Genomic DNA, 23,456 nt, shown 5'->3' on the forward strand with positions numbered 1-23,456 from the left:
TTGCTTCATTGATATTGACATATCTGCCCATTTGAAATTTGCTAATTTCATCTCGTTCCACGCCAATAACCGCCATATCGCTTCCTTTGGTGACGTATTTGCAAACATACTTAAATGACTTTATTGAACTGCAATACTCAACATTTATATGTGTTTTGAATGCCTTAGACAAAATTAGTGAATATGGAACGATCCATGTGTTATCTACCAAGAAATTCTTTCCTTTCAATTGAGTGATGGATGTTCTGCCATTGTCAGCGGGTGAGCGACGCCGATAGAGGGTATCCATCGTTTCCAGTTTGAGTTTCCGAAATACAAGCACGTGGATAGCGTCTTTTGCATTTATTGTCCGACATACAAACCGAAGATGGATCGTATTGTCCGCATGGCCCATGAACCATATTGGCCATCACCACTTCGTGCAGCTCTGGATCTATATCAACATCAGGAATTTCAGCGGAAATTATGTCATCAATTTGGTCAGGTGTAATTTTCTCCACCGTCCAAAGCAGAATGTATGCGTGTGGTAAACCTCTCTTCTGCCACTCCACTGAGTACATCCAGCATCGAACAGTAACATATACACGTTGTTTCGTAATGAAGTCCATTAAACATCTGAGTTTTTGTTTTAAACACTCGTGCTGTGACGTCGTGGCGACCGCTTGGTGATTGGCCGGGAAGCAACAGATTCGTAATGTCTGACCATTTTTGCAAGCAAATCCGGTCGTCCATAATTGCGCACGTAAGTCATCGCGGCCTGGGAGTAGTCATGCTAGTTCTAGGACTGCCTATGTATGTCGATGGCAAAATAGTGAGTCGACCAATATCTTTAATATCCGCATCACTATTCATCGCATCTCGTAAGTGAACATACTCTTCAGATCGCTACTTCGACTGATTGTATCGAATGTAATTCAGTCGTTCTGTCTCAACTTTAACGTACATATGAACTGCATACTGTTGGAATAATCGTCGATATCTCAGTAAGTGGTTGTCATAGTTTTGTCGGATCATCATTCGATATGCGTAAAAGTTCATTGAACTGACCTTTTTATTTGTCTCGACACCTAAAAGTTTAAATTACATATATGAAGTAGCAAACAAACATTTTTTTGTACTAACCATTCATGGGATTTATCATCTTATAGCCTAAGTGATATCCGTCTTCCACACGACAGAACATGAGCGGATATTTCATTGCGTCGTAAGACCGATGTGTCTCACTTATCCGCTTTAGTGCGTTTTCAGTTCTACGTTTTATGACAATATCACGCGACTCCAAATTTTCTCCAACAACAACAACTGATATTTCGCTAACTGTAGATGCATTATATTGTCTTTCATGAGTTCCTGTTGGTCTCTTGTCCGCATGTATGATTATACTATGATCATCTGCTGGCAGACGTTCCAACGAAATCGTAAACAGTTTGATGAGGTCATTGTGTTCGTGTAACAAACACGTGCTGCAAATGATCGAATATTTCTCTTTTCGTTGCATTGAAGATAGTACTCGATTTAGTTCATCATGTGAATCTCCCAGAAAGTAAATTTGGAGATATTTGCGTTCTTGAGCTTGATGCGTCAACAGCGATCCAGCGAGATGAAAAATTTGCACATGAACCTGTATAATTGGAGGAACGTTCTTCAGTTTCTGTCAAGTATTGCGCTTAGTAAAATTACCTTAAACGTTGGATTGTAGTTTTGTTCATTTACAATTTCACCGCCAAACGACGTCATTTGAAAACAATCGTTGTACATTTTAGTGTGCTGTAAGAAATGCCTCGAGTTGGGAGATTCACCGTAAAGCAGCTGGAACAATGGCTCTGGTGGTGGAAGCAATTCTGGCAACTTAACCTTTCCCCCCGCGCAACATAATGCTGGCGGTTCTTTTTGAAATTTTACTGCATTGCAATGTTGACAAACTACTGACATTTGACCGATTTGAACAGATTCGCTATATTGAATGTTTGGCTCATATCGAAAGCCTGCCCGTTCAGTGTTCACCAAAGAAACTTGTTGTTGCCGCTGTTGTCCTCGAATAATCGCATGTTGTGATCTTACTTTATCACTTTCGCGAGCACGAACTTCCCTTCTTCTCAATCGTTCTTCCTTATTGTAAGTTTGGTTTACATCTCCTAACTGGTGCTCACGATTCTCCAGTAGTCTATTTCGAGCTGATACCCTCTCAATACCACTTTCCCTTTCTGTTTGACGTGCTCTGAAATTTCGTATTCTCCTTATGCTGTGAGAATGCCGACCAATGTTACCATGCACATTGATTCTTGGCATCTTAACAAATATCTAATTGAAAATGATCATACATTTGCATACAGCTCGCATAAGGTTTTACCAACCGTTAACTTACCTTTGAAAATTCCAAAAATGAGCTAACCCAACTAAGGAAAAAGATGCAATTTAACGATAAACTATATATAGTCCAATGTAAATAGATATTCGCCGACACACTAAATCACTTTTACCAATTCACTCACATTTTTAAACGAAATATGATTGAAACCAGTCAGAAAATTATAATCCACACATTCGCTATTTTCTATTTCGTAAATGTAAACTATTTAACACGAAAAGCTACCGCTTCAATTATTACATTAGAAATAATATTGTAAGCTGTCAAATGGAATGACCGCCTACTACGCTCCAATTTATCTTCACTTAGTATTGGCTATTTTAAGTAAGTAAGAGTATGGATATAGTATACCTCCATAATGGTTTTCAGGCCCCTCCTCCAAACCCTTTTAGATATATTCAGCCTCAAAAGTTTAGTACGTATGGGAGGTGCCATGCCCCATTTTTCAATAAATCTTTTTTTTTTTGGGTGAACATGGTATTGATATCGTATATCTGCATAGTGATTTCTATGTACATGCCATGAACACTTTTAGGGATATTTAGCCTTAAAAATCAAGAACGCATGGGAGGTGCCACGCCCCTTTTCCCAAAACTACTGTTTTTTTCATAAGCATGCTATTGATATCGTTAATCTCCTGATCAATTTTCAGGTCCCAACCTTAAACGCTTTTATAGATATTCAGCTTGAAAAATTAAGATTATATGGCGGGTGCCACGCCCCCTTTTCCGATAACCCCAACTTTTATGCGTGGGAATGGTTTTGATATCATTTAGCTCTATACCAATTTTCAGGATCCTGCCATTTATTCTTTGTGATATATTCAGCTTCCAACGCTAAGTATGTATGGGAGGTGCCACGCCCCCTTTTCGTATAACTCCTATTATTTTGCGTTAATATGGAATTGTTATCGTTTATCTCCACACAAATTTCCAAGTCCCTACCTTGAACCCTTTTAGAGATAATCAGCTTTAAAAATTAAGATTGTGTGGGAGGTGCCACGCCCCCTAACATTTTTTAATTTTTTCTTCGACTAAACCTTCGCGGGGTAACAACAAACAAACTTCCCTAAGGAAGTATTTGATTTGGTTCAGCCGTTTTCAAGTTTTAGCGTTCCCATTAAACTCCAAATCATTTATATATATATAGATATTTTCGCAGTTGAATTGTGTTATCAAATTGATATGTGTATAATGATTATCAAGCGTTTATAATAACACTTCCATATAAATTTTTTGTTATAGGAGCCTAATTAGCCTATTTAATTAATAACCTTAGTGGAAATTTTTAATTAGTTGAACAAACAGGTTCATATTGACGCATATTGGCATCGAAATAAAATGAACGTGGCTTTGACAAAACATTTTGCTATACGTTTTCATAAGAAAATTTCCGAGTAATTGTTTGCTTATATATATGTACTAGCAGACCCGGCAGACATTGTTCTGCCCTAAATTTGGTCTATCTGCATACATTTTAATAAGCTTTTTCCATCTAACTCTGCCCTCACCCCCTCTTCAGTTTTTCTTAATCCTTTTATTCACTCATCCCTCCGTATTTTTCGCTTCAGCTATCTCTATCTTGGTCTCACTCTATCTCTTTCTCAGTCTCCTTCTCCTCCCTCTTTTCTCTTCTCTCAAGTTCTTCTCATTCTTCGTTATCCCTAATTGCCAGTCTCAGAGGGTGGTATATATTTCGTTCGAGTCCCACCCCGAGTCTCAGTCCCAATCCTAGTCCGAATCCCAGTCCCAGTCCGTCTCTGGTCTACTTCCCGGAAAAAGGATCGTAAATACTAATATAGGCAAATTTATATACCAAATTTCAGGCAAATCTAATAGGACGTATGTAAATAGGCATGTAGGCATGTTTGTATTATTAATTCATGTCTTTATTTCGGCTTCGCGTGCATATTTATCAGTTTTGCCGGGTTGATGCGACTAAATCGAATATCACAATGTAAATTACTTTAAAGCTCTCAGCAACAGCTTTCACTTGATATCCATATTACACACACAAAAAGAAATCCATTTAGCAATGTCTGTCCGTCTTTCCGTCCGTCCGTCTGTAAACACAATAACTTGAGTAAATTTTGAGGTATCTTGATGAAATTTGGTATGTAGGTTCCTGGGCACTCATCTCAGATCGCTATTTAAAATGAACGAAATCGGACCATAACCACGCCCACTTTTTCGATATCGAAAATTACGAAAATTAAAAAATGGATTGGTTTATTGACGAAAAACATAACTTTGGAAAAAAACGTTGTAAAATGGGCGTCACACCTACCGTATTAAGTAGAAGAAAATGAAAAAGATCTGCAGGGCGAAATCAAAAGCCCTTGGAATCTTGGCGGGAACAGTATCGTGGTATTATATATAAAAATAAATTAGCGGTACCCGACAGATGATGTTCTGGGTCACCCTGGTCCACATTTTAGTCGATATCTCGAAAACTCCTTCACATATACAACTAAGGGCCACTCGCTTTTAAAACCCTCATTAGTACCTTTCATTTGATACCCAACAATAGTTGGCAACCCTGTTCGGCAAAGAAGTGAAATTGCAAAGTGTCCTCAAGTGGTTTCTAAAAATATTCATATCTTCGTGAAAAACACGTAATTTTATCAATTGATTGGCTTCTAGGTGATAACCTGATAGTCATCACGTTATTGTTCTAATAATCGCCAGTGACATAGTTCAATTCGTGTGCATAATTAATAATTTTGTGATCATGTGCGGAAAATCGCTTTAAAAGAAAATACCAATAACTTTCATAGAAGCCTTATAGCGATAACGAAAGTGAGAAGAACAAATAGTAAACAACAAATACAAAGTTGTGGACCGTATCCAAAGGCCAGCTGCCTAAAAATTTGCAACATTTTGATGATATTATAAATAAACATAAATTAGAGTTGCCGCGTGTCTGGGAGTAAAGGCCATAAAATAATCTGTAAAGTATCATATATTGTTGAGCGGTGCGGAAGTGTAATTACGCTGATCTGGCCTTTCCGCTTTTGTTACTATTTTGTCGTTATGTCAGCCCCCCTGCACCTCTTAAGCGTCGGGCAAGTAAAGGTTCTCCGCTGGCGAAAGCAGCCAAACTTGATGAAAGTGCCATCATCTCATCCGTCTTGGGTGCACTAAAGGATTTGGAAGAAAAACCTAAACTCCAATCTGATAAGCTTGAGTCGCGGTTTGAGAGTCTTTCCAACAAAATTGTAGACCTAGAGAATTATATTGCAAAGAGATTCGACGAAGAGATTGCTTTGCTCAACGCTAAAGTTGATGAATTTACAGCACGTATCATCGGACTTGAAGAAAACTCCATTAAACTCCAGCAGCATATTAACAAACTGCAAGATCAAAACAATAACGTGCACGCAAGCAGAACCACCAACGATTTCTCTTCCGCTGTATTTATCAGATTTACGAGGGATTCTGAGGCAGTTAAGATCACTGAGCTGAGCGAGTTGCAAAGTCTGGAGTGATATGCGCCGATTTTTCACTATATACCATTACATTTATTTAAATTTTAAGTTTATTTCAATTTTATTTTTAATATTTCGCTTATTTTTCTCCATTGCGCCTTATTCAGATAACTGTAAACACGGTCCTTCTATTCTCTTTTTTCCTTCAGTTTTGAATTGTGTATTGACATATCTGTTAACAACGATGGATATGGTATTCGGGAGAATAGCTTAGCCATGATAAACATTCTTTGCAATCGTCATAAAGGCGTCAATATTGTGCGCTTTAATGCTAGGAGTCTTAATCCCGAAAAAATTGGTATTGTTAGATATGCATTTGAGTGTTCTGCGGTCGACGTAATCTGTGTAACTGAAACTTGGTTCTCAAGTTGCATTAATGACATGCACTTTTCCCTTAAAATTATACAATGGTTCGTCATGACAGATGTAGTAAAAAAAGAGGCGGAATAGCTATTTACTGTAAAAATAATATTAATATGAAAGTATTATCCCGACCTGAGCCCTGTGCCGTAGAATATATATTTGTTGAGCTGTCTGATAGATTCTCCCAAGCCCTCCTGTCATGTGTATACAACCCAAAAAGGAATATAAGTCTTAATCCGTTCTTTGCCTCCCTATCTCCGCTTGTTGTTGATTACCAAAGTGTAATCTTATGCGGTGATTTTAACGTTAATCTTCTTGTGCGTGACTCCATTACTTCTAGCTTGTTGAACAATTTATCTGTGTTTGGTCTCTGTAGTAAACACATCCATTCCCACAAGGTATTCCAACATAAATAACCCAAGCTTATTGGACTATTTTATTGTCTCTGAACTTTCCCCTGTCTCTGCGTTTGACCAATTTGCATTTATATCGGATAACGACTTCATATTCTGTACACTTGACATAAATCTTGGACAATGTGAGTCTGAAGTGACTTTCTCATTTAGGGACTTTCGAAACATTGACATGAACTTATTGGCTATGGATGTTAGCTCTGTGAACTGGTCCAATTGTTGGTACTTTAGTAGTGTTAATGATAATCTTGAGTTCCTAAATGAGAATCTACTAAGTATTTTTAACAAGCATGTCCCCGACCGATTTGGTAAGAAAAAATCATCGGTGTCGCCCTGGTTCACGTCTAGAGTGTTGGCAGCAATCAAGGCGCGTTACAAGGCTTTGTCTAAATGGAAAGCAAACCCTTACCAGTCTCACTGGAATTCGCTCAAAGCCGCCCGGAACAGAGCAACTTCCATTATCAGATGTGAAAAGCGTAATTTTTATGTTGCGAAGCTTAACCCCTCCCTGCCTCCTAATGTTTTATGGCGTAACCTTAAACGCCTGCGTGTATGTGGTAGTGAATAAATTACAAATTACAAATTAGCTTTTATGGATAGGCTTACAATATATATATATTGTAACGAATTTACTGCATATCCTCTTATTTGCCCTTTTGCTAGGTTCGTATCGCTAAACTGTTGAATAAATAACTCCAATATTGAATAATGGAAAAATGGCCTTTATTAAAATACTTCACAATAACACTTAAACTGTGCAACGAATAGCTTAATAGCCAAACTGATAGCTCAAATGAAACTCCACTTTCAAAATAATACTGCTATTGCTCGCTAGATATCGTCTTAGTCGTAACTGCTTGACAACTCAAATCAAACTGAATTACAGCGCCTCTACATCTGTCGCCTTTTATACTCTTTGATTTTAACTTTCGCATCTTCTAGTCGCTTCGACTAGTCCAGCAGCTCTCAAACTTCTCAGCTGTAACTACAATTGCACAGTTTTATACATCTTCTAGGCGCTTCCAGAATCTACTAGTCCAGTAGCTCTCAAACTTTTCAGCTGTAACTACAATTGCACAATTTTTATAGTTTTTGTCATTGCATACTTATAGGCGTATCTCAGATATATGCATGTGTTTGCGCATTGACTCTCCGCTGCTCGTATTCGTACATGGTACATATGTGTAGACGCAATTATTTATTCGTTTATGTAGATACATAATGATTGAATTATTTATGTGAATGTTTGTAGCTTACAGTCTCTCGCACACACATAGGCGTATAAGTAAATGCATCTGTGTGTGACATCTCTCAGCTGCCTTATATATGTGTATACATGATTTGATTATTGACGTAAATATCGCTTAGCATGCCTTAGCATCGCCTTAGTGATGGTATAGCTTAGTGATGCTAATATCCGTGACAATATATATCTGTTTATATCAGTATCATGTAACTGTTTATTTTCTTCTTGTACTACTACTTATAACTATCTTTCCTTTCATGTTATACTATAAAAGACCTCAAATCTTATTGTACTAATAGTTTTGATCATTAAATAAATACATTCATACATACATATCGTACAAACTAGTGGTGGGAGTATTTTCGAATTATATTCGAAAAACGTTATTCGAATAAACGAATAAATTTATTCGTTTCAAATAATCCGAATAATATTTATTCGAATTTTTTATTCGTTTATTCGGATAGTACTATCCGGATACTTCGAATAGTAAAATAAAAGACATTGCGTTTATGTTACGCTCATCGCTTGTACAGATGAGCATGCACATATGCATATATTTTTGTTTGTTTGGGGTTGCTTTGTTAATATTCATTTATTTAGTTACATATATTTACGTAACCAAAGTTGTGCTTGAGGCTTAAGCTAGAAATAGTTATCGGGGTCGTTTACAACTGTAATGGTCATAGAACTTTGTTTATCAGTAAACAGGTGTGGAAATGTTCATACATAATGGTACATGTAAAATATGTACCTAATTTTAATAAGATTAATATGGTAGGGATTTTTGTTTCCCATAAAAACACATACATATGTATGTATGTAAGTTGTATGGACAATTTTTCTTTTCATATCTTTTGGTTTGTAGAAACATCTAATTGGTCACCATTAAGAAAAATATTTTTACATGTCATTGTCAACATTTTTTGCGTTGATTGCGTTGATTTCTGATGAATCAAAAGTTATTTAAGGTCAATGTTAACTTAATGAAAATTTTGGAAAAAAATTTCCTAAAATAAAGTTTGAAGCAATCCATTTTAAACGTAACAAAATTCTAGTGGAATTAGTGACTAGTTTCAAAAACGGCTGTCTGTCTGTTTTTGCCGCTCCTTAAAATTTTGATTGTCCTTGAACGCATTAAACGCTGTAATATAAACACCCAAATGTGCATATAAGCATATTCTAACATAAGTACATGTTGAATTCTTGCAGATTCCTTTGAAATTAGATTCATATACAAGTGCATGTGGGTACCTCTATGTGTATGTATTCCAGAAAATGCGCAAAGGGTGATATGAAATAAGAATCCCACCTACTTTTACGGTTAGTGGGGGTATTGTTTATTTTTTTTTAATTTCATTTTGTTGATGCTTGGACTAGCTGAGTATTCTTTTTTGCGGATGAAATTCTTTTCTTTTAAATCTTTTGGTTTTTGCAATAATTTTATGTGTGCATACTCGTGTATTCTACCTGCTACTGACTGACCTAACTACTGCTACTGACTGATTACAGTCCTACAACCATAAATACATACAAGACGTAAATTTGCATATACATAGATGGAAATATTCAGGCAAACTTTTCCTTCGGTTTTTAGTTGTGGGTTTTTAATCGATTATGTATATGTTCTTTGTCTTTCTTTAAGTTCCGAGCTTGGAAATTTCGTTAACCATAAATATTAACCAGCAATGTCCTTTTATATCCTGCATCGCGTAACTTATTCATAATTAAAAAACGGCACAATGGAAAGTATAAAATGAGGATACCATCTTCTTTTTGTTGATGGTGTGGGTACCTATAATCCGTATTGAACAGAAGACAAATCACTTATCACAAATGATCAGTAGTATTTTGAGGTTTATTTCGAGTTATAGGACATTCAAAAAGCAAAAAACCTTAACCTTTGCCCTTCAAAGTGAACAATTTTTTTTTATTTCATGATAAAATTTCTTTTATTTATTTCTTTTATATACATACATACAATAAAAACAATATTAGCTTAATTACTCATTTCAGTGTCATATAAAGCTGATTTTCTTATTTATATATATGTAAATGATGACTCAGTTCTAAAATTTGTGTAAATATTTTTTTTATTTTGGTGTAAAAATATTAAAGCTGATACATGATATGGGTTAAGTTTACTTCTTGAAGGCTTAACAATGTTACCAGCACTTCAGAAAACTCGCTCGGAACATGTATATATATTTTTTAATGGTGACCAAATTGATGTTTATACAATTCAAAAGATATCAAAACAAAAATTTTCCATACAATATGTATGTATGTATATGGGAAACAAAAATCCCTTCCATATTAATCTTATTAAAATTAGGTACATATTTTACATGTACCATTATGTATGAACATTTCCACACCTGTTTACTAATAAACAAAGTTCTATTATCAGTCATATATGTAATACTTCTATATCACTACTACCCTGCAATCAAACCAACTAGTTGTATACTAGAAGAATACTAAATAAATAAAAAAACTAGTATGAGTTCTGTCTTTTTTCCATATTAATAAATGGTATTTTTAACACGGCGATGTCCTACGAAATATCAATTGCCAGCCTCTGCATCAGCATCATACCAATTGACAAACTAGTCATTATATACAGCAACATCATACCAGATGACATACTAATCAGCATACCCATCGGACTCATACCAATTAACATACTAGTCAGCCTTTGCGCCAGCATTATACCAGATGGCATACTAGTTATTATATACACCAATATCATACCAATTGACATACTAGTCAGTGTATTCAACATCAACATACCAGTTGGCATACTACCAGTCTATGCATCACTGTAATAACAGTTGACATACTAGTCGATATTTGCATCAGCATCCTACTATTTAATATACTAGTCTCAGTTGGGTTGAAAAATTACTTAAAAATTCATAAATTAGCTCAAATTTATGTTATTCATTATATTTCATATATATAAAGGTATGTATGTATATAACTTTAAAATTTATCACTTCAATACATTATACTTTGGAATAAATTTTAATAAAAATACATACATATATATGAAAACTAAAAAGTAACGGAATAACACTGAATGTGACGCAATCTCAAGACGCAGGGCTAAGTTTATGGGTTCACCATGGCCAGAACATTCCCACATTAAATCCCTCAAGCCAAGAGAACTGCTAGGGTTCATCATGGACGTGGGATGGGATGAGGTGCTGACCAATGGTCGCAGTGTAATCCTCAATAAATTATCTATCTATCTAACGGAGAAGGAACGAATCAGTAGTGGTTGACTGTGTCAAAACAGGCCAAGCTGCACTACCGCCGGCCTGTTATGAGTGTTAATGGAGTTCAGAATGGTGGTAGTGATATGCACTTTACGGAAGTCATGCTGTTGGCTGGATAACCGAACAATTTCATTTAATTGAGGGAACCATAACGGCTTTCAACGTTTTCGTTACTTACTAAAGGGATAATATCGGTAGATACTGGCTGGGTTTCCGGTTTTTCTCTGTTATTCTGGAAAGGCATAGGCTTTTAACGACAAGTGGAAAAAATGTCGTAGTCTACTGATGCCCTCATGGCCAAGGTGTTTTGGCATCGGTATAGGTCTTCCGTCTCGGACTATTGATATAGATGGCTTGGCCTTTTCAATAACTTCTTTAACCTCTGTAGAGGTAACGGTGTCATGCTTGTGTTTATGTGCCCATTGATTTGGACGATATCTGGCATTGTTAACTGAAGTATGCCTTGCAAATTGGCTACAGAAAGCACTCGCGCATTTCCTCGAACCGACAGACGAAATTCTAGTGAAATTAATTATTTAAATACTAACTAGTATTAATAACACCACAAAGTTATAGTCAATGAACCATTCTAAACCTGACCAGTATGAATAACACCACAAAATTATAGTCAATGAACTAGAATGTTTGCTGACTACTTTGGCTTTTGACTGCAGGGTACTGAACTGTGCAGCCTGTCAAACATTACAGTACAGATATGCAACGAGAGAAGGAGACAAAATCCCAAGGCTGTCGTTAAATTTTTTTAAAAAGGGGGCTTAAATATATGTATATTTCAACAAGCCGTCTTGCTTCTATCAATATTGTACATTATGCTATTTCGTTCTACAAATGAAAAAGTAAGCTTTTGTTTTCCATTAGTATTATAAAATTTTTGATTGTTTTAAGAACTCCGCAGATTAGCATTACCGATTTGTACTGAGTGCGCAGATATACGTATGTAAATGAGCCCTTAGTGACCAAAAAGCGACAAAAAAACAAATATTGCCAACTGACAACTACGAATTTCTCATGCACAGAATTAACAGTTACAAAATATGCGTAGGCGCAACAAATGGCATAAATTGAAAACAAATCTAGTTAGTGGTCGTAAGATTTTCAGTTGTTATAAGTAAAATTTACAAAATAGATATTATTTCAACACCAATAGCAGCCAGCCCAGTACTCATATTTTGTTTACTTCATCAAAAATTTATTTCATTAAAAAATTCAAAATAAGTAAAATTTTTAAAACGTTTATATATCTTATGTTCAAGCATATTCATTTTAAATTATTTTTTAAAACGTTTAAAGAAATGCTTGTTGGGATGTATGTATATGTGTATTTTCATACATGTATATTTGAATTTTTTTCATTTCAAAAATATGAATTCTTCGCCTTGTTTTGTTTTTTTTTGTAAATAATGTACTTTGTATGGCTGCAGCCCATGCTTAAATAATAAAGACGTCAAGCCTTGTATTGTATTTGTTAGCGTTTTCATTGTTTAATCGCCTAAACTGAGATTTTATAACAATTAGTATGCAAAAGTTGGGTAAAGGGGATAGTGACCCATTGGTTCCCCTTTTAATACTTTTTTTACACACGCTACTACAATTCACTAACACTAACAAAGCCCGCGCATGCGCAGAAAATAGATTTGCACAGTTTCAGGAAATAATGATTGACAGAAAATTTGCACATTAGGAAGATAGGAAGGTATTGATATAGAAGTATTATATATATGTTATCAGTACAGTGGTAAACGACCCCGATAACTATTTCTAGCTTAAGACTCAAGCACAACTTTGGTTACGTAAATATATGTAACTAAGTAAATGAATATTGACAAAGCAACCCCAAACAAACAAAAATATATGCATATATGCATCTATACACACATAAATATATGTACGTATAAATATATGTGCATGCTCATCTGTACAAGCGATGAGCGTAACATAAACGCAATGTCTTTTATTTTACTATTCGAAGTATCCGGATAGTGCGGATAGTATTATCCGAATAGCACTATCCGAATAAACGAATAAAAAATTCGAATAAATATTATTCGGATTACGAATATCTGGCGAATAAAAGAGTTTATTATTCGATAATTTTTTTCGAATAGTCCCACCCCTAGTACAAACACGTTATAGAGTCACCCCTGGTCTACTTTTATGTCGATATCTCGAAAAGGCGACCACCTATAGAACTAAGGCCCACTACCTTTTAAAATACTCATTAACACCTTTCATTTGATACCCATATCGTACAATCAAATTCTAGAGTCACCCCTGGTCCACCTTTATGGCGATATCTCGAAAAGGCGTCCACCTATAGAACCACGGCCCACTCCCTTTTACAATACTCATTAACACCTTTCATTTGATACCCATATCGTACAAACGCATTCTAGAGTCACCCCTAGTCCACATACATGGCGATACCTCGAAAAGGCGTCCACCTATAGAACTAAGGCCCACTCCCTTTTAAAATACTCGTTAAAACCTTTCATTTGATACCCATATCGTACAAACACATTCTAGAGTCACCCCTGGTACATCTTTATGGCGATATCTCGAAAAGGCGTCCACCTATAGAACTAAGGCCCACCCCTTTTAAAATACTCATTAAAACCTTTCATTTGATACCCATATCGTACAAACAAATTCAAGAGTCACCCCTGGTCCACCTTTATGGCGATATCTAGAAAAGGCGTCCACCTATAGTCCTAAGGTCCACTCCCTTTTAAAAAACTCATTAACACCTTTCATTTGATACCCATATCCCTGGTCCATCCCTGGTCACCCCTGATCCACCTTTATGGCGATATCTCGAAAAAGGTGTCCACCTATAGACCTAAGGCCCACACCCTTTTAAAACACTCACTAACACCTTTCATTTGATACCCATATCGTACAAACACATTCTAGAGTCACCCCTGGTCGACCTTTATGGCGATATCTCGAAAAGGCGTCAACCTATAGAACTAAGACCCGCTCCCTTTTAAAAAACTCATTAATACCTTTCATTTGATACCCATATCGTACAAACACATTCTAGAGTCACCCCTGGTCCACCTTTATGGCGACATCTCGAAATGGCGTCCACCTATTGAACTATGGCCCACTCCATTTTAAAACTCTATTTAATACCTTCCATTTGATACCCATGTCATACAAACACATTCCAGGGTTACCCTAGGTTCATTTTCCTACATGGTGACTTTCCCTTATTTTGTCTCCAAAGCTCTCAGCTGAGTATGTAATGTTCGGTTACACCCGAACTTAGCCTTCGTTACTTGTTTTATTTTCTTTCATTACACTACACTCCCATTTAAATTTTATCCCGCAAAATCTTGGCGACGAAAGTGACGAGCATGGCGAAAAGTTTCACCAGCAAATGAAAATGATTGAAAGTCGGTATCAAGGATTCTGGAATGTCGCTATGATGGGTGACTACCGTCGGTTCCTCATAAGAGAAACCGATCCTAATCTTAATAAGCGTCAAAACAAGACACATAACTTTCTCAATTATAAAATAACCTCATACAGTGAAGACAGAATCATATGTACATATTGTAACGAATTTACTGCAAATCCTCTTATTTGCAACCTTCTGCTATGTTCGAATCACTAAACTGTTGAATAAATAACTCCAATATTTAATAATGCAAAATGGCCTTTATTCAAGTACTTTCGAAATAACACTTCTATTGCTCGACAGATAGGGTGCTTAATCGAAACTGATTGTAGCGCCTCTACGGCTGCTGCCTTATATACTCTTTGATTTCCTCTTTGCATCTTCTAGGCGCTTCTGTTCTAGAATCTTCTAGTTGGTTATCTGCTATAATTATAACTACAGATGTACGTGTGTAGCTCTCATATGCGCGTGTGTTTGTGAGCGACACTTCCACAATTATAATTGCATATCTCAGATAAGATATCTGCATGTGTTTGTGCATTGCTTTTCCGCTGCGTGTACGTACATATGTGTAGACATAATGATTGATTCGTTTATGTAGATACATAATGATTGATCTATGGATGTGCATACAATCACTGCTTAGCATCGGCTTAGAAATGGCAGTACCCCTTAGTGTTGCTAATATTCGTAAGAATATGCTATTATTTGTAGGGTACTTAATTTTTACTATATGGATATATTTATTTGAATGCTTATAGCTTTTGTATTAGATCATCGATTTTTTTGGTAATAAAGCAGATCTTACAGAGAAAAAAAATCAGCGAAAAAAAAATAAAAAGTTTTCGAGATCCTTCCTCGCAAAGTAAAATTTTTTTTATATATTTACAAAAAAAATTGAAAAAATCCGTAATGATTGTTCGTTATCTTTGAATCTGCAGGGCCTAGCAAAATGTGTGTACGAACAGTTTATAGCAAATTTTATTACCTTTTACAAGCTTCAAACCGTTTTGGAATCGCTCTTGAGATATATATGATTAAGTGGACCCAATTTTTTATTTTTTATTTTTTTTTGAAAAAATGGTAATTCGTAAATATCTCAAAAATGTAGAATTAAAAATTACCTTGATTTTCGGAATCAGGGGGTGATTTTACATAGGAATTTCATAATGGCGTCTCTGGTGCATTTGGCTGTAAAAAAAAAAGCCAGTGTAAACCAGTGTTATTAAGCGTGTATAATAACATTTTCATATACATTTTTTGCTATAAGAGCCTAATTAGCCTATTTAATTAATAACTTTGATAGGAATTTTTAATTAGTTAAACAAACAGGTTCATTTTGACGCACATTGCAGAGAAATTAAACGAACGTGGCTTTGACAAAACATTTTGCTATACTTTTCGTAGAAAATTTCCGAGTACTGTTTGTTTATATAAACTAAGTTTCACAGAACATATGAATCATTTAGAGAAGAAAATTGCACAGAAAATAGGATTTATGTATCGAACATGTAAGCATATTAGCCAACATCACAAAATATTAGTATATAGATCAATTGTAGAACCATATTTTATTTACTGCCCAACAATACTACTATTAACAAATGATACGTTAATTAATAAGCTCCAAATAGAGCAAAACAAAGCAATGCGTTTGACAGTAAAATTCTCTTATAGAACATCAAAAAGTGTTATGCTTCCTATGTTAAATTGGCTTAGTATTAAACAATTAATGTTGTTGTTGTTGTTGTTGTTGGGGAGTGTTATCGATGTGATGGTCCTTTGCCGGATACAGATGCGGTACGCTCCGGCAACACAACACCATTAATCTGTTATTACTCTTTGAAGTTTATACATTACATAACACAGAGAATGTTACCAAATTATCTGAGTGATAGGATACAGTACAATCATGAGATCCATAACTATGGAACTAGGAGTAGCAGAAATTTAAAACTGCCCACAGGAAGAGCCGAGTTCGCAAAAAATACCTTAGAATACGTAGGCTATAAAATGTATAATGAACTACCAGCAGAGATAAAAGACTGTGAAAACGTTGTTATGTTTAAAGAAAAACTATTTCTATATTGTAAAAATTTAAATATGTAATATTAGTTAAACATTGAATTTACTCATTCCTTTTTAATGAAATAGTTTTAAGAAACAGTTATGAATTTTGTAAATTGTTCTATACAATGAATTAGGCTTTTTTGGCCGTAATAAATAATAGTAATAATAATAATAATAATAAATTTTTTGTTATAGGAGCCTAATTAGCCTATTTAATTAATAACTTTAGTGGAAATTTTAATTAGTTAAACAAACAGGTTCATATTGACGCATATTGGAGAGAAATTAAATGAACGTGGCTTTGACAAAACATTTTGCTATACTTTTTCATAAGAAAATTTCCGAGTAATTGTTTGTTTATATATATGTATATTTGCACAGTTGAATTGTGTTATCAAATGACATCAATATTTTTGCTGCTAAATATGCGCGTGCGGCTAACCATTCGTAGTTACCACAATTTTGAGCGATATTTGTATATACACTGCTAATTAGTTCATCCTTACTTGAAGCGAATTGGCAAATCGCCGTTGGAATCGATATTAATCCACTGCAAGGATCTATCGGAACTTGTCCATTGCCGATTCGCAGCAGTTCTTTTGAAAAAACCTCTGTAGTTCTATCGTGTTGCATCAAACCTCGCATATTGATGGTCAATGAAATGGTTTTAACATACCTCCACAAATGCGATGACTTCAGACATGCGTTTAGCTCATCCGCCGCTGTGGATTTTGGAATCACGGGTTGTGTTTGTCTGAAGTCGCCCGCCAGCAATATCATCACTCCTCCAAAGCAACGATCATTATTGCACAAATCTCTTAATGTTCGATCGAAATCTTCAATCAATAGTTTTCCACTCATGAGTAAACATAAATCTTCAATAAGGACTAATGCTTCATTGTCGATGTCAGCATTCATTTGCAACTCGAAATTTCTTATCGCGAGTCGCATGCGGTGCAAAATATCTTCTGCCATGTCATCTTTGTACGTATCCCATAATAGACGCGTGTTTGAAGGCTGACATGTCGAAATTATTATAGCGAAAAGTGCACGAACTGCAGTGGCTGGTGAGGAAGCTATTGCATGCGCTAGCGTTTGATTCCAGTGACTGTCGTGTTCAAGCAATTGCAATTGTTGACATGCTTCTCGAAATTTTGCACAAATGGTACCATCTACAGTCCTCAAAGATTGAAATGAAGTTGAACCGCGTACATTGACCAGAAGCAAACGTAGGTGAAATCAATCATCGTTCTTTGGATGGATACTGTGAATTCTTCCCAATGCATCAGTTGAAAAAACACCTGGATAACCATCTACTGGATGGCCGTACTTCCTGCGTAACCATTTCTTTGACGATGCATTCCATGTATAGTACCGAGGAATCTCAGAGTAAAGCAATGTTCTCGCGAACGGATCACTGGCGCAAGATGCAAAGAAACTTGTTAAAGTGGTTGCTGGTGGTCTTTCCGCTCACTGTACTATGTTCTCTGCGTTGAAATAAACTCGTTGGCCATTCTCCAAATGAACTGCCAGATGCACAACAGTCGGATGGCGTTCATGTATTGCAAATGAAAATATTCTCCAGATTGCTTCATTGATATTAAAATATCTGCCCATTTGAAATTTGCTAATTTCATCTCGTTCCACGCCAATAACCGCCAAATCGCTTCCTTTGGTGACGTATTTGCAAACATACTTAAATGACTTTATTGAACTGCAATACTCAACATTTATATGTGTTTTGAATGCCTTAGACAAAATTAGCGAATATGGAACGATCCATGTGTTATCTACCGTATTCCCTGGGTTCACACCCCGGGCAAAGCAACATCAACATTTTAGAAATAAGGTTTTTCAATTAGAAGAAAATTTTTCTAAGCGGGGTCACCCCTCGGCAGTGTTTGGCAAGCGCTCCGGGTGTATTTCTGCCATGAAAAGCTCTCAGTGAAAACTCATCTGCCTTGCAGATGCCGTTCGGAGTCGGCATAAAACATGTAGGTCCCGTCCGGCCAATTTGTAGGGAAAATCAAGAGGAGCACGACGCAAATTGGAAGAGAAGCTCGGCCCTAGATCTCTTCGGAGCTTATCGCGCCTTATATTTTTATTTTTTTTATTTTTAAGGTTATTGATATAGTATATCTCCATAATGGTTTTCAGGCCCCTCCTCCAAACCCTTTTAGATATATTCAGCCTCAAAAGTTTAGTACGTATGGGAGGTGCCACGCCCCCTTTTCCCAAAACTACTGTTTTTTCATAAGCATGCTATTGATATCGTTAATCTCCTGATCAATTTTCAGGTCCCAACCTTAAACGCTTTTATAGATATTCAGCTTGAAAAATTAAGATTATATGGCGAGTGCCACGCCCCCTTTTCCGATAACCCCCACTTTTATGCGTGGGAATGGTTTTGATATCATTTAGCTCTATAGCAATTTTCAGGATCCTGCCATTTATTCTTTCTGATATATTCAGCTTCCAACGCTAAGTATGTATGGGAGGTGCCACGCCCCCTTTTTGTATAACTCCTATTATTTTGCGTTAATATGGAATTGTTATCGTTTATCTCCGCACCAATTTCCAAGTCCCTACCTTAAACAATTTTAGAGATATTCAGCATGAAAAAGTAAGTTTGTATGGGAGGTGCCACGCCCTCTTTTCTGATAACCCCCAATTTCCAGCGTGAGAAGGGTTTTGATATCACCTACCTCTATACTAATTTTCAGCTGCCTACCTTGAACTCTTTTAGAGATAATCAGCTTTAAAAATTAAGATTGTATGGGAGGTGCCACGCGCCCCTAATATTTTTTAATTTTTACTTCGACTAAACCTTCGCGGGGGTAACAACAAACAAACCCCCCTAAGGAAGTATTTGATTTGGTTCAGCCGTTTTCAAGTTTTAGCGTTCCCATTAAACTCCAAATCATTTTTATATATATAGATATTTGCGCAGTTGAATTGTGTTATCAAATTGATATGTGTATAATGATTATTAAGCGTTTATAATACCATTTCCATATACATTTTTTGTTATAGGAGCCTAATTAGCCTATTTAATTAATAACTTTAGTGGAAATTTTTAATTAGTTGAACAAACAGGTTCATATTGACGCATATTGCATCGAAATAAAATGAACGTGGCTTTGGCAAAACATTTTGCTATACGTTTTCATAAGAAAATTTCCGAGTAATTGTTTGCTTATATATATGTACTATCAGACCCGGCAGACATTGTTCTGCCCTAAATTTGGCCTATCTGCATACATTTTAATAAGCTTTTTCCATCTAACTCTGCCCTCATCCCCTCTTCAGTTTTTCTTAATCCTTTTATTCACTCCTCCCTCCTAATTTTTCGCATCATCTATCTCTATCTTCGTCTCTCTCTACCTCACTCTCAGTCTCCTTCCCTCTTTTCTCTTCTCTCAAGTTCTTCTCATTCTTCGTTATCCCTAATTGCCAGTTTCAGAGGGTGGTATGTATTTTGTTCGAGTCCCACTCCGAGTCTCAGTCCCAGTCCTAGTCCGAATCCCAGTCTCAGTCCCTCTCTGGTCTACTTCCCGGAAAAAGGATCGTAAATACTAATATAGGCAAATGTATATACCAAATTTCAGGCAAATCGAATAGGACGTATGTAAATAAGCATGTTTGTATTATTAATTCATGTCTTTATTTCGGCTTCGCGTGCATATTGTTACGAATATTAGCAAAACTAAGGAGTGCAGCCGTCTCTAAGCCGATGCTAAGCAGTGACGTGAATGCACATCAATAATTCAATCATTATGTATCTACATAAGCGAAACAATAACTGCGTCTACATATATTTACCATGTACGTATACGAGCAGCGGAGAGTCAATGCACTAACACATGCATTTATCTGAGATACTCCTATAAGTATGCAATGAGAAAAACTATAAAATTGTACAATTGTAGTTACAGCTGAGAAGTTTCAGAGCTACTGGGCTAGTAGATTCTGGAAGCGCCTAGAAGATGTATAAAATTGTGCAATTTAAGTTATAGCTGAGAAGTTTGAGAGCTCATGGACAATGCTAGTAGATTCTAGAAAATGCGAACGAGGAAACCAGAGAGTATAAAAGGCCGCAGATGTAGAGGCGCTGGAACTCAGTTTGATTTGAGTTGTCAAGCAGTTACGACTAAGACGATATCTAGCGAGCAATAGCAGTATTATTTTGAATAGTGGAGTTTCATTTGTTCTATCACTTTGGTTATTAAGCTATTCGTTGCACAGTTTGAGTGTTATTGTGAAGTATTTTAATAAAGGCCATTTTTTCCATTATTCAATATTGGAGTTATTTATTCAACAGTTTAGCGATACGAACCTAGCAAAAGGGCAAATAAGAGGATTTGCAGCAAATTCGTTACAATATTTTGGCAGGTTGATGCGACTAAATCGAATATCACAATGAAAATTACTTTAAAGCTCTCAGCAAAAGCTTTCACTTGATATCCATATTACACACTCAATCTAGGGGTATCCGGGTCCACGTTTTGACCTATATCTCGAGACCCTAGTCACAAATTCTATGCAAGTTACCTGGTACTACAGCACAAATCAACAGCTTTCATTTGTTATCCAAATTGTATAAACACATTCTGGGGTACCAGGGTCCACGTTTTGGCCTATATCTCGAGACCCTAGTCACCAATAGGTATGAAAACTGTACTAGAGCACTCATCAACAGATTTCATTTGATATTCATATTGTATAAACACTGTCTAGGCGTACACGGGCCCACGTATTGGCCTATATCTCGAGACCCTACTCACCCAGGGGTATGAAAATTACCCTCTACTAAAGCACTCACCAACAGTTTTCATTTGTTGTCCATATTCTATAAACACGTTCTAGGGGTACCCGGGTCCACGTTTTGGCCTATATCTCGAGACCTTAGTCGCCCCGGGGTACGAAATACCCCGTATCAAAGTACTCATAAACAGCTTCCATTTGATACCTATATTGTACAAACACATCCAGGACTACCCAGGTCCACGTTTTGATCTCAAGACCTTAGCCAGAAGGGGAAAAAAGTATCCTTTGTTCGTCTCCTGGCTCTAACCTACCTCTCCACCAATTTTCAGCCAAATCGGTTCATCCGTTCTTGAGTTATAAATAGTTCTTGAGTTATAAACAATTTGATACCCATAATAGTTACATGTATATAAGCCTTCTGAGGTTACCCTGGTCCACATTTTCGATATCTCCCAAACCAACTAAGGTAACAAAATTAAAACTACCTTGTATTAATATCCTCGTCAATGCCTATCGTTTGATACCCATATCGTATGAAAACATTATAGAGTTACCCTGGTCCATATTTTGGTCCATATCTCAAAAACCTTTCTAAATCTTTGCAGTTTTTTTAGCCTATAACCATGTCGAGCCACCACCAAATCTATGCTCAAATTTCAAATTGTGTTATCAAATTGATATGTGTACAATGATTATTAACCGTTTATAATAACATCTTAATATATAAAAAACACGTGTCACACAATTGAGGCCAATGGACTCCTAAACTACTTAACCGATTTTGAATTTGTTTTGCACCCCGTGTGTAGTTTGATCTAACTTGAAATATAGGATAGGTGACTGGGTGACTAGGATCTCGAGATATAGGCCAAAACGTGGACCCGGGTACCCCTAGAGTGTGTTTATAGAATATGGATATCAAATGAAAGCTGTTGATGAGTGCTTTAGTAGAGGATAATTTTCATACCCCTGCGTGACTAGGGTCTCGAGATATAGGCCAAAACGTGGACCCGGGTACCCCTAGAGTGTGTTTATAGAATATGGATATCAAATGAAAGCTGTTGACGAGTGCTTTAGTAGAGGCTAATTTTCATACCCCTGGGTGACTAGGGTCTCGAGATATAGGCCGAAAACGTGGACCCGGATACCCCTAGCATGTGTTTATAGAATATGGATATCAAATGAAGAGAAAAGAGAGAAGGAGATTGAGAAAGAGATAGAATGAGACGAAGATGGAGATAGATGAAGCGAAAAAGACGGAGGGAGGAGTGAATAAAAGGATTAGGAAAAAATGAAGAGGGGGGAGGGCAGAGTCAGACGGAAAAAGCTTATTAAAATGTATGCAAATTTAGCGCAGGACAACGACTGCCGGTTCTTCTAGTCTCCATATACATTTTTTGTTATAGCAGCCTAATTAGCCTATTTAATTAATAACTTTAGTGGAAATTTTTAATTAGCTAAACAAACAGGTTCATATTGACGCATATTGGAGAGAAATTAAATGAACGTGGCTTTGACAAAACATTTTGCTATACTTTTTCATAAGAAAATTTCCGAGTAATTGTTTGTTTATATATATATATATTATATTTGCGCAGTTGAATTGTGTTATCAAATTGATATGTGTACAACGATTACACTGGTTTACAGCCAAAATGCACCAGAGACGCCATTATGAAATTCCTATGTAAAATCACCCCCTGTTTCCGAAAATCAAGGTTATTTTTAATTCTATGGTAACGTTTTTGAGATATATACAAATTACCGTTTTTTCAAAAAAAAAAAAAAAAAATAAAAAAATTGGGTCCACTTAATCATATATATATCAAGAACGAATTGAGCAATTCTAAAACGGTGCATACAACACTTTTTGCTAAGCCCTGCAGATTCAAAGATAACGAACAATCATTACAGATTTTTTAAATTTTTTTTTGTAAAAATATAAAACTTTGCCAGGAAGGATCCCGAAAACTTTTTATTTTTTTGCAGCTTTTTTTTTCTATCTAAACTATGTTTTATTACAAAACAAATAAGCTTCAT

The 23,456-nt window shown here is 36.0% G+C and overlaps 2 protein-coding genes across 2 annotated transcripts in view; one reads left to right on the plus strand and one right to left on the minus strand.

The window, feature by feature from the left end:
• The window catches only part of spg (dedicator of cytokinesis spg), a 469,383-nt gene that overhangs the window by 373,218 nt on the left and 72,709 nt on the right, over positions 1-23,456 (plus strand). The window lies entirely within an intron of this gene.
• On the minus strand, positions 1,378-17,624 carry LOC137252115 (uncharacterized). The gene is made up of 5 exons (XM_067787421.1): positions 17,326-17,624; positions 2,366-2,396; positions 1,681-2,301; positions 1,499-1,621; positions 1,378-1,449 (listed from the first exon to the last, which is right to left on the minus strand). The coding sequence occupies exons 1-5, from the start codon at positions 17,622-17,624 to the stop codon at positions 1,378-1,380; spliced, it is 1,146 nt and encodes a 381-aa protein (XP_067643522.1).

This window comes from Eurosta solidaginis, chromosome 1 (genome assembly GCF_040869045.1).
Source record: "Eurosta solidaginis isolate ZX-2024a chromosome 1, ASM4086904v1, whole genome shotgun sequence".
Lineage (NCBI taxonomy): Eukaryota > Metazoa > Arthropoda > Insecta > Diptera > Tephritidae > Eurosta > Eurosta solidaginis.

Excerpts from the sequence above, each read along its gene's own strand:
- LOC137252115 (XM_067787421.1), bottom strand. The coding sequence starts at position 17,624 with ATGGCAGAAGATATTTTGCACCGCATGCGACTCGCGATAAGAAATTTC. Across the intron at positions 2,302-2,365 it reads CATTTTTGGAATTTTCAAAG|ATATTTGTTAAGATGCCAAG; the intron begins GTAAGTTAACGG and ends ATTTTCAATTAG. Across the intron at positions 1,622-1,680 it reads ACTACAATCCAACGTTTAAG|GTTCATGTGCAAATTTTTCA; the intron begins GTAATTTTACTA and ends CCAATTATACAG.